Raw genomic sequence first — 14,948 nt, forward strand, 5'->3', positions numbered from 1 at the left:
TCGGACCAGATCTCCGCCTCGCTCCTTCTAAACGCCCCAGCCCACTCTTCTAACGCAAACGAAGCCGCCGCCAACTTCACCCTATGGTTATCCAACACCGCCGACACCGTAGCACCACTGAAAAAACGTCAAAGCAAACCTGGCAGCAAAAAGGCCTCATGGTTCAACGATGATCTTAAGAAGTCCAAGAAACTCTGCCGCTCCCTTAAAAAGGCCTGGATAAAAGAACCAACCACTAGCACCAAGGACGCCCTCAAAAACGCCACCCGCACTCACCACCAACTAATCCGGAAGGCCAAGAAAACAGCATTCAAGGATCGACTTGACAACAACGCCCACAACAGCAAGGAACTTTTCAACATCGTCAAGGAATTCACCAACCCTTTGGCCAACTCCAACAACATCACCCCCTCCCAAGCCCTCTGCGACTCCCTAGCCTCATTCTTCCACAACAAGATTGCAGACATCCACAACAGCTTCGACAACCAACCCGGAAACCAACCCACCCTACCATCTGCTGAACATTCTCCCCCCGTGAACACCCTTAACGACTGGAACCCAATCTCCACTGAGGACACAATCCGCCTGATGAATTCCATCCACTCAGGATCCCCCACAGACCCATGTCCTCACCACATCTTCAACAAAGCAGACTCCGTCATAGCACCGCACCTCCGAGATGTCATCAACTGCTCCCTCAACTCCGCCACCTTCCCGGAAGACTGGAAACACGCTGAACTCACCGCCCTTCTGAAAAAACCCACAGCGGACCCCACCGAACTCAAAAATTACCGCCCCATCTCGCTCCTTCCATTCCCGGCCAAAGTCATCGAGAAAGCGGTCAACAACCAGCTCACCGCCTTCCTCGAAGCCAACAAATCCCTCGACCCCTCACAATCCGGCTTCCGAGCAAAACACAGCACTGAGACCGCCCTCATCGCAGCAACAGACGACATTCGAACTCTACTGGACAATGGAGACACAGTCGCCCTCATCCTCCTCGACCTCTCTGCAGCATTCGACACAGTCTGCCACAGCACCCTTTTACAACGCCTCAATAACATCGGAATCCAAGGAAAAGCACTTGAATGGATCACCTCGTTCCTCTCCGGAAGAACCCAGAGAGTCCGCCTTCCACCATTCAAGTCCGAGACCACTGAAGTCATCTGTGGCGTACCACAAGGATCCTCACTCAGCCCCACCCTCTTCAACGTTTACATGAGCCCCCTCGCGGCCATCGCCCGCCAACACAACCTCAACATCATCTCTTACGCGGATGACACTCAACTAATCCTTTCTCTCACCAATGACCCTAGCACCGCCAAAACTAACCTACACGAAGGAATGAAAGAAGTTGCCGAATGGATGAAACAAAGCCGTCTGAAACTGAACTCAGACAAAACAGAAGTCCTCATCTTAGGTACATCCCCCTCTGCATGGGACGACTCCTGGTGGCCGGAAGCTCTCGGAAAAGCACCCATCCCGACAGACCACGCACGTAACCTAGGCGTCATCCTGGATTCTTCACTCTCAATGAACAGACAAGTCAGCGCCGTATCCTCTTCCTGCTTCAACATTCTTCGCATGCTCAGAAAAACATTTCGCTGGATCCCCACCGAAACAAGGAAAACAGTCACCCATGCTCTGGTCACGAGCCGACTGGACTACGGAAACACCCTCTACGCAGGCACTACCGCTAAACTCCAGAAGAAACTCCAACGAATCCAAAACGCCTCAGCCAGGATCATATTAGACATCCCACGCAACGAACACATCTCTGGTCACCTTAAAGACCTCCATTGGCTACCCGTCAATAAGAGGATCACTTTCCGACTGCTAACCCACGCACACAAATCACTCTACGACATCGGACCAGAATGCCTCAACTCACGACTGTCCTTCTACACCCCCTCCCGCCAACTACGATCTTCCAGCCAAGCCCTCGCCACGGTACCTCGCATCAACAAGACCACCATGGGAGGCAGATCCTTCTCATACCTGGCTGCTAAAACATGGAACTCACTCCCCGCTTACCTTCGCCTTACCCAGAACCATCTAGCATTCAGAAAGCTACTTAAAACGTGGATATTTGACAAGTAATCCTCCTCCCCTTCTAAGCGCCTTGAGACCCTCTGGGTATGTAGTGCGCTATATAAATTCTATGACTTGACTAGAAGGGGTGACTCATTACTTGGATGACTTTTTGTTTATCGGGAGTGACGGGACACAGCTGTGCTCACAGGCCCTGGCAGATTTTGTTCTCCTTACAGACTACCTGGGGGTCCCCCTTGCCCCTGGTAAGACAGTGGGGCCAGCTCAAATCCTGACTTTCTTGGGAATAGAGATTGACACGGTGGCGGGGGAGTCCAGATCAGTGGCGGCTGGTGAAATTTGAAAGTGGCAGGGTGTAAAACTTCGAGATGAGTGCCCTAAAGGGAAGCAAGAGAGGCTGACCGCCAGGAAAGTAAGTGGGCAAATGGGGCATTTTGAAGCAAATCTGAGGAAGCAAGAACGTTTATAGAGCAATCTATACATTAATAAGCCACCCTATCCATCCATTTACAAGAAAACCTAGAGGCACTTTAAGGCAACTCGATTGCATCATTCCGTACAAACCTATTCATCCTTTCAGGAAGAGGTGCACCCTGAGCCTTTCACTCAACTTAGCCATGCTATAAAGTATATTCATTCAGTCATTTGTCAACCTATTCATAAGAGGACCAGGGACCACCTTTACACTGGCAGGTGTACTCAACAAAATAGAACAAAATAGTGCTCTACATTTCTATTCGTCCTCAATTAATTTGTCTATTTACAAGAGCGCACTTGGATGCCTTTAGGTGACTCAGTCAATGGAGTTATTCACCACTAGTCTATTTATCCATTCACAAGAGAAATAGAAGGCAGCTTGATGCCATTCAAATAGCAGGACCCTTCTCTACAAGTACGCTCACCTTCCCATCCATCCATAGTAAATGTAACGAAGGAAATTATCCATTAGAAGTCATACAGTCACTCACAACTCAGGGCCCTGTTCTCCACCCCACAATGCCACGGTCTCAACATGATTTCAAAACCTGTTTGCCATGCCCTGTGCCACCTGTCCTGCCACAAGTGTCTACTTCATGTGCTAATGAATGAATAATGAAAAAAGCCAACTGACAGCTTTGGTGCGCTTTTGCGGAGGCAGCTACCATTGGCCCCCTGTTCTCTCCCACACACTGCCTGAGCTCACTCCTGCTGTCCAGCTGGGTGCTTTCTATCCACAGTCTCTCGCTGCAGGCGTAAACACGGAGCTGGCTGGCAGCCTGTGAAGGAGGGCCAGCTTGAAAGGAGAGAGTGAGCAGCAAGGGGAGGGAGGGGAGTCGTAATCTTGGACAGCCGCAGGAACTCGGGAGGAAGAAGAGAGTGTAAAAATAGGAGATGCCACAATGAAAGAAACTTTTTAAAAAAAAGAAGAATCTCATACGAACTCGGAACTCCTTAAACAACAAAACTTGCCTGCTCATAACAATCCTAGAGACATAGCCTGGGTCCGACCACAAGTTGGTTTCTGGCTGCTCTGACATAAACCCATGTGGGACACTCTGAAGCTTCAAAGAGGGAAGCAGGCAGCCACCTCGAGTCTGCGCAGACTCGATTTCTCGGCTTCCAGACTGTTTGCAGCCTCTACCCCGCCCTTACCCAACTTGTCACAGTGACGAGTTGGGAAAGATCGGGGTGACCAATTCTCCACTCCCTGATTGACGTGAAGCCCCGGAGCTACAGGGCTTCACTGCAAAACGCCCAGGGCTGATTTTATCTTCACGCCATCAGGGGGTGGAGACTGGTCCGGAATTCAATGCTTTTGCCGAGCTGATGACATCACAGACCCCAGGGCTGTGAGATCGTCAGCCGGGCAAAAGCTGCAGACCTTACCACTCAGCGTTAGCCTCACTATAGACTGCAGTAACATCGCACCGTGAGCAGTAGGCAGTGTACAAGCCCTGAAAAAATAAACACATGACTCGTGTTTAGGCTGTGTGTATTTAATGTAAAACAAAGCAGTGAAACACAACACTGTGCTTTTATATCGGCACGCGGCAGACCAGTGTCAGGTAAAGTAAAGGGGGCGGAGCCCCGACGCCCTCAACGAGAAACCGCCACTGGTCCAGATTACCAGAGGAGAAGGTGCGCGATCTGTCCAACAAGATTCAAGCGCTGGCAGGGCTGGACAAAGCTTCCCTGGGCTGCATCCACGGGCATCCTAGGCCTGCTCAATTTTGCTGCCAGAATCATCCCAGCAGGTAGGGTCTTCGCCAGGAGACTAGCAAGGGCCACTGCTAACATTACTAAGAAACACCACATGGTGAAACGGAGCAAAGGTTTCAACACGATCTGGCCATGTGGGATGAGTTTCTGCACAATTTCAATGGGGCAGTGATTTGGAGGGCCCCCTGGGCGGGCAGCCCTGACCTTGCCCTGTACACAGACTCCTCAGGCAGGCAAGGCTGTGGGGCCATCTTAGACAGGGAATGGTGCGCTGAGAAATGGCCCAATGCCTGGATTAAGAAAAAGGTTACCTCTAAGATAACAGTTCTTGAGCTCTTCCCAATCGTGGTGGCTTTCCACTTATGGCCGGCTATCCTGTCCGCCAAAAGGGTCCTGCTGTGGTCAGACAACTTAGCAGTAGTACAGGCCATCAACTCTCACTCTGCTAGTTGCCCCCTGGTGCTATGTCTGCTGCGCGAGCTGGTGCGAACTTGCCTTTATAATAATGTTGAATGCAGGGCGCGTCACATTCAGGGTATCAAGAACACCGCCGCTGACGCTCTCTCTCGTTTTCAGTGGCAACGGTTCCGAGAAGCTTGGCCGAGAGCGAGAGAGGAAGCCACCCCCTTCCCAGCGCACCTCTGGTACCTTCTGAAGTGGTGAACAGGATGAGGGCCCTGGGGGAGATGTCTCTGGCGCCGAGCACTAACAATAGATACATCTCTTGTATTAAAAGATTTTGTGCCACTGTGGGGCCGTGGGAAGACTCTATCGAGGCAGCAGAATTGAAAGTCCAGGCCCTCATCCTGTGGGCAAAGGATAACAAAAAGAGCCATTCTTGGATTTCAGGCCACCTAGCAGCCATCAGCCACAAGGCCAAGTTGAAAGGACAGACGGACCCTACCAGGGCATTTGTCATTAGGGCAGCTTTAAAAGGGTGGGCTAGAGGTGAACCCAAAGTGCCCGACAGCAGATCACCTATTGATTTTATAACTCTCCAGAGAATGATCTTGTGTTTACCTCAGGTCACTTCCTCCGCTCACGAGTCTGCCTTGTTTGCAGCCGCTTTCAGTTTAGCATTTTTTGGCGCTTTTAGGATCTCTGAGCTGGTTGCCAAATCCAAGAATGACACGTCAGGTGTAGCATTGTCCCTGCAGGATGTTGTGGTATTGGGGGACACGCTCAAGATCACCCTGCGCCAATCCAAAACTGATCAGAAGGGAAGGGGGATAGAACTTTGGTTACAAAGCCTAGGCTCGCCCAAGTTTTTCCCCGTGAGCCTCCTGACTGCCTACCTTGCCATCCGCCCCTCCAGTGAGGGATATCTCCTCTTGCATTCAGATGGCACACCGCTTACCAAATACCAAGTGGAACATGTCTTGCATGCTTGCTTGTTTACGGCAGGGGTCTCAACGCTACGCAAAAAGTACAGCACCCACTCTTTCCGCATAGGTGCAGCCACAACTGCATCCTCTGAAGGGGTACGCGTAGAGGTCATCAAACAATTAGGGAGATGGTCTTCTGACTGTTACAAAAGGTACATCAGACCAGACAGTAGCAGGTAGTGCTCAGCGAGCACAGGATATGTGTTAAGTTTTATTTCTGGGACGTGTAGCAGCAACTGTGAATGTTGGGCCCTCTTGGCCCTGTCCCACGAACTGTGTTTTGCGGTGTTGGTTTTGCAGTGTGGTGATTTTACCAGTGTGTTTTATTGCATGTTTGAATAAATAAGTTACATACAACACTTTTCTTTATTTACCAGGATCAACGGTCTGGGTGCTGGGCCACGAGGGGGTCTCCAAGTTGGCCCTGTGGGCAGGAAGCAGGAAGTGGAATCATGGGTTTAGTAAAACTAAGTTTGTTTGGCGAGGAATTGCTGGCTTGCGGTGGAGCGGGGTGCTGGGCTTGCTAACACGAGAATTACAAGGGAACGCCCACCCCCCAGACGTGCTTATTCTGCACGTAGGAGGACACGACCTGCCTATCCTAGGTAAAAGGTTCCTACTGAGGGACATGAAAGCGAACATCACCAAGATCAGCAATTTATTAGGACCTTGCGAACTATGGTGGTCTGAGATCACAACACGCCGGGTTTGGCTAGGGGCTCGCTCTGGGCAAGCGATAGAAGTGGCGCGAAGGAAGGTTAATTGCGCAATGTGGTAGTTCGCAGAGCTGATGGGTTTTGGCTTCATTCGCCATGGGGAACTGCACGCCAAAGCCACTGGCTGCCTTGACGAAGAAGGAGTCCACCTTTCCAAAGTAGGCATGGATTTATTCCTGTTGGACATTCAGGAAGCCCTTCTCTCAGCAGGCTGTATCTAGGAGGTTAGCTCTGGTGGGGGGCCCTGTCTGTGACGGTCGCCACATCCAGGGCTGTGGAGGAGTTACAGGATGATTCAGAGGCAAAAGGTACTCAGGAGTACCCTATGCAGAAGCACAAAGGGTGCTGAGGCCCAATATCCCTGGGAGATCTGTGCAGTGGACCCTGGGGGTGCGACGGCGCCCCGTTATCCTACGGGCGGTTGGTTACCTGGACAACCGGGGGTCACTTGAACGCTCCGCCCCTCGTAGGGGGGGGTGTGAGCTCGAGGGTGGACCAATGGTTCGCCAGACAGGTGAGGGGCCACCCTCTTACTTGTGTCCCCTGCGGGGACGTGTAGGTCGGCCTGCATTATCCCTGAAGGTGAAGCCCTAATCTTTGTTGAACTCCACGCAATGCACACTTTGTTGTTTTTTTTCCAAAAGTGAATAGACAGTGAACCCCCAACCCTCATTTGACTCGACTTTTTTATGTTTTTACATTTCGTTCAATTAGAAAGTTGTAACCGAGATCGGTCTCTTGGAACTGAATATCCGTCAGCATTTATTTCACACTGTGACATGTGAGAAGGATGAAGATGTACAACCCGGGGATGTCCTTCTCTTTGACATTGAAAATAAAACATGGTTTAAACATGCGGCTCTCTGCTATGAACCTGGCTTGATCATACACAAGATTGGTGAGTACAAACCTCGTGTGAAAACCACAGAAATGCATCCTATCCCCCAGCGTATGTCTCCATTTCTCAGACATGAAACTAACTACAGAATGTCATTACATCATGTCTGTAATAGAGAGTCTGGAGACGGTTTGCTCCATCAAACGTGACGGATATCCCGTCGCCGTATTACAAGTTCCATTATATGCCATTGGACATCCGTCACGGTGGAGTAACCCATCCAACAAACTTGGAATCAGGGCCTTATTGTCATGTCATGCTATGTTAAGTTGTTGTGTTATGTCATATAATGTGCTATGTCATCATGTTACATATCTTTGGTATATTTCACATCATGTTAGGTCATTGTATGCCACGTTATGACGTACCATGCTGTCATGTTCTAATGTCAGCCTAGGTTTTTTCGTGCTACGCTATTTTCCATTGTTTAACGTGTTCTCATATGCCATGTTACATCTTGTTTTGTCATGTTATGTGAAGTCTTGCCATGTTATGTTCTGTTATACATCTTGTCATGCAGTTTGCATTTGACTAGCCTGCTTCAGCCGTTACCAAAGCCTTCTAGTGCCTTAAGCTGTCATGCAGGCACTGGTGTTCAAAAGTGAGTCATTTTACTTTCAGATTTTTCAGGCGCTACGTTTTATCCGCATTATCCTGGAGGTGGCTCAGTGTGTGAACTAGGGCTAATTTCTAACAAAATTATTAAAAATGTTTCGATTTTCTGCAGTTAGAAATGCTAGAAATAAGAGGGCACGGATTTTTTAAGCCTGAAAAACTTTGGGAGTGTTGATATTTTCACCATTTGCCTACTTAGCTATGTTTACCGCTTTTTACACTTTGACAAAATGGAGATTTTTATAGCACCTATATGTCGTCCTTTTTGAGTAACATACTCAAATTACATTTGCCCCTAGTTAAACACTTGTTTCCAACAAGAACTGAGTGCAGATGACACTTCTCTGGTACTCTCTCAGGCTCTGGCCACCAGCTTGTAGATGCGGCAGTTCATCATTTACACACAGTTCTTAAAAAGGTGGAAAACCCGCCCAATACCTCGCACTGATGTTAAGTACAATACAAAGTCATCAACTGGCTTCCATCGCTTTAATATTTTTCATTTTCACCAAGTCATTGCCGCCTCGTCCTGTCTCCCCGTCCCATTCCTTGCAAGTGAGCAGCTAGTCTGCTCCACAGAAACCCCTAGCCTAGCTGAGCTGTTTGCACTTCCCCCAGGATGACGTCACCATCACGTGACGATAAAGGGGGAAGTGCAGAAACCAAACATCCTGTTGGGTTTTTTTCTGAGCTGGTTGCCTGATGCCTGGCTGTGCTGTAGGTTTGCCTTGTTATGGGGTAAGTTCCTTTTTGATTTTATGTGTATTTCGGCGGCCTGCTTTAGCGGCCGCCCTTTGTTTCTCAATTGCTGTTTCTCCCCCCTGCGCTGCCTGGGTTTCTATGCCGGCGGTTTGTGTTTTAGCACGCGGCTCGCGTTAGCGGCCGCCTCAGCTTATCCTCGCTCACCTTGGTTTGCTGGGCCTGCTTCAGCGGCCGTTTCCTGGGTGTTGGCAGTCCCCGATGTGCCCTGCTTTAGCGGGCGTGGGGTTCTGGTTATGGAGGATGCGGCGCACTGGTTTCCTGTGCGTTTGGGGGCGAGTGTAGCGTTTGGCAGGGTTTTTTATACTGGCCTCCTTTTTCCTGCTCTCATGGGAATTCGGGTCCTCAGGACTTCGTGTCCTTTAAATGGGGTCCTTCCTGGCTGGCTTTTTGTCCTTGCTTCTGCCTGATTTTGGTGTTTTGGACTCGTCTGGTTGCTGGCATGAATTCCGAGGCTTCTTCCTCTGCTGCCCCTCTTGATGCCCTGCGCCTCATTATTAATGAGGCTGTGGCTGCTGCTTTCCTGGCTAGGGATGCGGCTGGGCCTCCTCCCAAGGTGCCTCGTGTTTCTTTGGATCCGCAGGCTGCTCCTGAGGATGACTTTGGTCCTGATGAGGATGAGGGTGTACGTGGTCGCTTTGTTCAGGGTGCTGAGCTTGCTGAACTGTTCACCCATGTGCGGTCCAATTTGGGCTTCTCTCCTCCTGCGGACGCTGTTTTGGAGGATGACTTCTTTACGCAGTATGTCCAGTCTGCTCCTGACTCTTTTACTTTGCATGGGGCGGTACACAATGTGCTGTCTCACGAATGGAAGGAGGTGGACAAGTCTACTTTTCCTCGTTTCCTGTCCAAGCGTTACCCTCTTGAGGGTTTTGCTGCTGAGTTCCCTCAGGCTGTGAGAGTTGACAATTTGATGGCTGGCCTTTCCTCTCAGGGTTTGGTCGTTTCTGAGGACGCCCTTCCTGCGGACGCTGTGGATAAGCGTGTTGAAGGGGCGGTGAAGCTTTCCTATGCTGTTTCTAATTTTTCTGTCCGGGCGACTGCGTATTCCAACTATATGGTTCAGTCGCTCCTTAAGGATTTCCAGTCCCTGTCGGTTCTGCTGAACGACGGCGAGGATGCCACGCCTCTTTTGTCTTTGCTGGAGTTGCAGGTGCGATACCTGTCAGATCTTTCCTTCGACAATTTGGGGGCGGAGGCGGCTGCTTCTGGTGCTTCCATTGCTGCCCGTCATCATATTTGGATGCGTTCCTGGAAGGTCGACTCTTCCCAGAAGTCGGTCCTCCTTAAGTTGCCCTTTGAAGGTTCCGAGGTGTTCGGTCCTCAGCTGGAGGGTATGGTCAAGCAGTCTGGGGAGAACCGCAAGCTGGTGGCTCCGGTCCGCCCTCCTTCTCTGGGTCATGGGTTTGGTTTCCGTCACGCTTTTGGGCCGCCTGCTCGTGGCGCTTCCCAGCCCTTTCGTGGCAGGGGTCGTGGCCGGGGGGCCCCTGGAGGTGCCAAGCCCCGGGCCGCTGCCAGTGTTGCCACCCCCGCTTCCTCCTCTTCACTGTGACTGTTTGCCTTTGCCCGTTGGTGGTCGCCTCCAGTGCTTCCGCGCCCAGTGGTTGTCAGTTCCGGATGCCTGGGCAGTTCAGACTGTGTCGGAAGGTTGCCGGATAGAGTTTTCCTCTCCTCCTCCTCTGGGTTTTGTTCAGACTCCCCTGCCCCGTCTTCCTCTGCGAAGAGATGCTTTGTTGGCAGGTGTGCGGCTCCTGTTGGAGAAGAGGGCTATTGTGGAGGTTCCTCCGCTGGAGAGAGGCAAGGGTTGCTACTCAGTTCTCTTTCTGGTTTCCAAGAAAGACACTTCGGATCTTCGGCCTGTTCTGGATCTGAAGCGGGTTGATCGCTTTGTCCTCCATCGTCCATTCAAGATGGTGACTCTCCAGTCCATCCTGCCTCTGGTCCTTCCGGGAGGCTTCCTGGCGTCCCTGGATCTGATGGATGCGTCTCTGCACGTTCCTGTCCATCCGGAGGACCAGCGTTTTCTCCGTTTTGCTGTTGGGGCCCTTCACTATCAGTTCCGGGTGCTCCCTTTCGGCCTGTCATCGGCGCCCAGGGTGTTCACCAAGCTCCTGGCCCCTCTGGTGGGTATTCTTCATTCCAGGGGGCTGCTGGTGTTTCCATATCTGCATGACTGGTTGATTGTCTCTCCTTCTTTTTCGCAGGCTCTGTCGAATGTGAAATAGGTGTGTCTTCTGCTGGGTTCCTTTGGGTTCCTTATCAACCACCGAAAGTCCTCCCTGGTACCCTCCCAGTCCCTGAAATTCCTGGGGGCTCTCTTCCGCATGGACCTGGGCATGGTGTTCCTCTCCCAGGAGCGCCAATTGACATTGTATCGTCACCTTTCCTGGCTTCTGTCCCAGTCCCGGGTGTTTGCCAGACTCTGGTTGCGTAGTCAGGGGGAGATGGTGTCCACTTTGCATCTCCTTCCTTGGTCCAGGCTGCATCTGTACCCCCTGTTACATCATGTCCTGTCGCACTGGGATCCTGCCTCCTTGGGCTACGAGACTCTCATCCCTGTCACTCCGGGGATTCGGGCGGATCTCCAGTGGTGGTTGTCCCCTCTGTCTCTGTCCCGGGGGTTCGATCTCCTTCCTCCTCAGTCTGTGGTCGTGTTGTCCACGGATGCCAGTGCTTTGGGGTGGGGTGCCGTTCTGGGTGCCTCCAAGGCTCAGGGTCGGTGGTTGCGTAGTCAGGGGGAGATGGCGTCCACTTTGCATCTCCTTCCTTGGTCCAGGCTGCATCTGTACCCCCTGTTACATCATGTCCTGTTGCACTGGGATCCTGCCTCCTCTGGCTACGAGACTCTCATCCCTGTCACTCCGGGGATTCGGGCGGATCTCCAGTGGTGGTTGTCCCCTCTGTCTCTGTCCCGGGGGTTCGATCTCCTTCCTCCTCAGTCTGTGGTCGTGTTGTCCACGGATGCCAGTGCTTTGGGGTGGGGTGCCGTTCTGGGTGCCTCCAAGGCTCAGGGTCGGTGGTCCAGTTTCGAATCCCTCCAGTCCTCGAACTGGAAGGAGTTGAGGGCGGTTTGGTTGGCTCTTCTTTGGTTTGCTCCTCTCCTTCGGGGTCGGGCAGTCTCTGTACAGACCGACAATCAGGTGGTTCGTTCTTATGTGAATAACCAGGGGGGCATGTGTCGTGCTCTATTTCTCCTGTCCCGGAGGATCGGCCTTTGGGCCGAGTCGACTCTCTTGTCTCTGACAGCGGTCTATCTTCCGGGGAAGGAGAATGGGCCTGCGGATTCTTTGAGCAGGGTGTTTCCCTCCTCGATGTCCCTCTCTCTGTCCCCGTATCTGTTCGATCTGATTGTCCTCAGGTTCCGCCTTCCTTGGCTGGATCTTTTTGCCTCTGAGGATTCCGCCCTTCTTCCTCTGTTTTGCAGCGTCGTTCCCTCTCTGTTGGCGTGGGCCACCGATGCTTTCTCGATTCCATGGTCGGAGGGTCTGCTATTTGCCTTCCCTCCGTTTGCCTTAATTCCGCGGGTCCTCCGGAAGATTCAGTTGGATTGGGCAGAGGTTCTCCTGGTGGTTCCGGAGTGGTCTCGGCAGTCTTGGTTCCCCCTTCTGCTGACCTTTTCTGTTTGCCCTCATTGGAGGTTTTCCCTGTCTCCCTCCCCCCTGCGGGCTCCTCTTCTCGGGCTTGCCTCCCTGCGACGCCTCAGGCTGGGGACTTGGCACTTGAGAGGTTGAGTTTGCTGGGTCTGGGTTGCTCGGTGGAGGTTGCCCAATGTCTCCAGCTTTCCCGGCGTCCTTCCACCTTGAAGTCGTATGCCCGTCACTGGAAGAGTTTCTCCACCTGGTGTCTTGGGAGGGGTCTCTCTTCTGCCTCCTGTGAGGCAGTGAGGGTGTTGGACTTCTTGCGGGATGGTTTCGTCTTGGGGCTTGCAGTTTCTTCCCTGCGGGCGCAATGGGCTGCCGTTCTTGCTTTTCGGGGTTCCTCTGTTTCCTCTGTCTCCCCGTTGGTGGCTCGCCTTCTGAGGAGTTTCTTGCTTCAACGTCCTGTCTCTCGTGCCTCCTTGGGATCTTCCCTTGGTTCTGCGGGCTTTGACGGGTCCTCCTTTCGAGCCTTTGGACTCCGTGGCCCTGAAATTTCTTTCTGCTAAGGTTATTTTCCTGGTTGCCATTACTTCTGGGCGGAGGGTTGGTGAGATTGAGGCACTGATGGCTTCTCCCCCCTTCTTGTGCTTTTGCGCTGACAAGGTCATTCTGCGTCCGAGTCAGTTCTTTCTTCCTAAGGTGGTGTCTTCTTTTCACTGTCAGGAGGATATTGTTCTCCCGGTGTTTTTTCCAGCTCCTGCCTCTCCTGAGGAGGTGCTCCTCCATTCATTGGATGTGCTGAGGGCTCTCCGCATCTACTTGGAGCGTACGGCTGGTTTCCGTAAGGTTGATTCCCTGTTCGTCACCTATGGCCTCTCGGGTCTGGGGCTTCGGCCTTCTTTGTCCACCTTGTCTCGTTGGGTCAGGGGCGCTGTAGTTTTTGCTTACGATTCTGCACGCTGTCCTCTGCCTTCTTCTGTTTAGGGTCGGTCGATTCGGAGCGTGTCGCCCTCCTGGGCCATGTTCAAGGGGGCCTCGTTGAGGGACATTTGCAATGCTGCCACGTGGGCTTCTCCTCACACTTTTGTTTCCCTTTATCGACTTCAGTTGGGGATGGCGGCCTCTGCTGATTTTGGGGCTCGTACCCTGTCTGCGGTACATGATTTTTAGAATGTACTGCTTTCTGTTGATTAAAATGGACATGTTTTTCTCAAGCTTTGTGGTCTGTTTTTTTCTTACAATCACCATGTGCTTGGGTATGGGCTCACTTGTAAGGAATGGGACGGGGAGACAGGACGAGGAGGTAATGCCCGGTTACTCACCGGTAATATCCATTACTCCGAGTCCTGGTCTCCCCGTCCCATTCCTGAGCCCTTCCCTAACTCCCTGGTTTGGGTTTTCTTTGGGTGATTGTATGTTTTTCGTTCTGGTTTTTTGGTATTCTCAGGATGTTTGGTTTCTGCCCTTCCCCCTTTATCGTCACGTGATGGTGACGTCATCCTGGGGGAAGTGCAAACAGCTCAACTAGGCTAGGGGTTTCTGTGGAGCAGACTAGCTGCTCACTTGTAAGGAATGGGATGGGGAGACCAGAACTCGGAGTAATGGATATTACCGGTGAGTAACCGGGTTTTCTCGCCCAAATGGATTAACAAACCATTTGGGCAATCCTTCTCTTTGGACAATCCCAACAGATCTTCTAACGTGGGCAAAAACAAGTTGTTACCAAAGAGGAAGTCTCCAATGAAGGTGGAGTAAAGATACTGCATTCAAAAAGATTACACACATCTGCCACTTGCTCCAGGGATATATTTAAAATCTCACCGCCTGCACACACCATTAACAAACCCACAGAATCTCCACTCATGCACCTAACAGCAAAGAACTCCTCAACATCATCAAGGAGTTCACCCTACCCACCAGCGAGTCCAACAACATCCCTCCCTCACAAGACCTCTGCGACAAACTCAGCACCTTTTTCAACCACAAAATCAAGAGCTTCTACGACATCTTCGATGAAGACAACCAACACACTGAACCCTCACCAACCACCCCTGACACCCGGAATCCAGTGATCGACAACTGGACAGCCCTCACCACCGAAGACACACTGAAGACGATGATGTCAATCCACTCCAGGGCCCCCACGTACCCCTGTCCCCACCACATTTTCAACAGAGCTGCCAACAACATCAACCGCTCCCTGCAACCACCTCGTACCCTGATGACTGGAAACACACTGAGATCAACCCCCTCCTGAAGAAACCCTCGGCAGACCCCACCGATCTCAAAAACTACAGACCCATCTCCCTGCTCCCATTCCCAGCGAAGGTCTTTGAGAAAGCCATCAACAGCCAACTCGCCACATTCATTGAAGAGCACAACATCCTCGGCTCCGCCCAATCCGGCTTCAGAAAAAAACACAGTACGGAAACCGCCCCCCTCGCCGCAACAGATGACATGAGTACCTTACTGGACAAAGGAGTGTAGGAGAGTAGAATCTGCTTCCTGTGGTCACCCCCACTTTTTTTACTGTGATTCTCTGGTTTTTCAATTTTAGTGTGGCTGTGGGCCTGCTAATCAGACCCACAGCCCAGCTGTTCTCTCTCTAAATTGATACCATGCACTTTAGGTGCATGCCAGATTGGTTACTGGGTCACCCTTGTGAGCTCCTGTATAGTGTACCCTAGGTTCCCAGGGCATAGGTGCACCCTAGGCCTACCAGGGGCTGCAGCATGTATTGTGCCAC

General features: G+C 51.7%; 1 protein-coding gene across 1 annotated transcript in view; it reads left to right on the forward strand.

Annotated features, from left to right (window-relative positions):
- Positions 1 to 14,948, forward strand: part of LOC144771436 (uncharacterized) — a 240,124-nt gene that overhangs the window by 171,148 nt on the left and 54,028 nt on the right. The window contains exon 4 of the mRNA XM_078655878.1: positions 7,067 to 7,250. Coding sequence (XP_078512004.1) covers positions 7,067 to 7,250 — 184 coding nt within the window. The remainder of the gene's footprint in view (positions 1 to 7,066; positions 7,251 to 14,948) is intronic.

The sequence above is a fragment of the Lissotriton helveticus genome, chromosome 8 (genome assembly GCF_964261635.1).
Source record: "Lissotriton helveticus chromosome 8, aLisHel1.1, whole genome shotgun sequence".
In the NCBI taxonomy this organism is placed as follows: domain Eukaryota; kingdom Metazoa; phylum Chordata; class Amphibia; order Caudata; family Salamandridae; genus Lissotriton; species Lissotriton helveticus.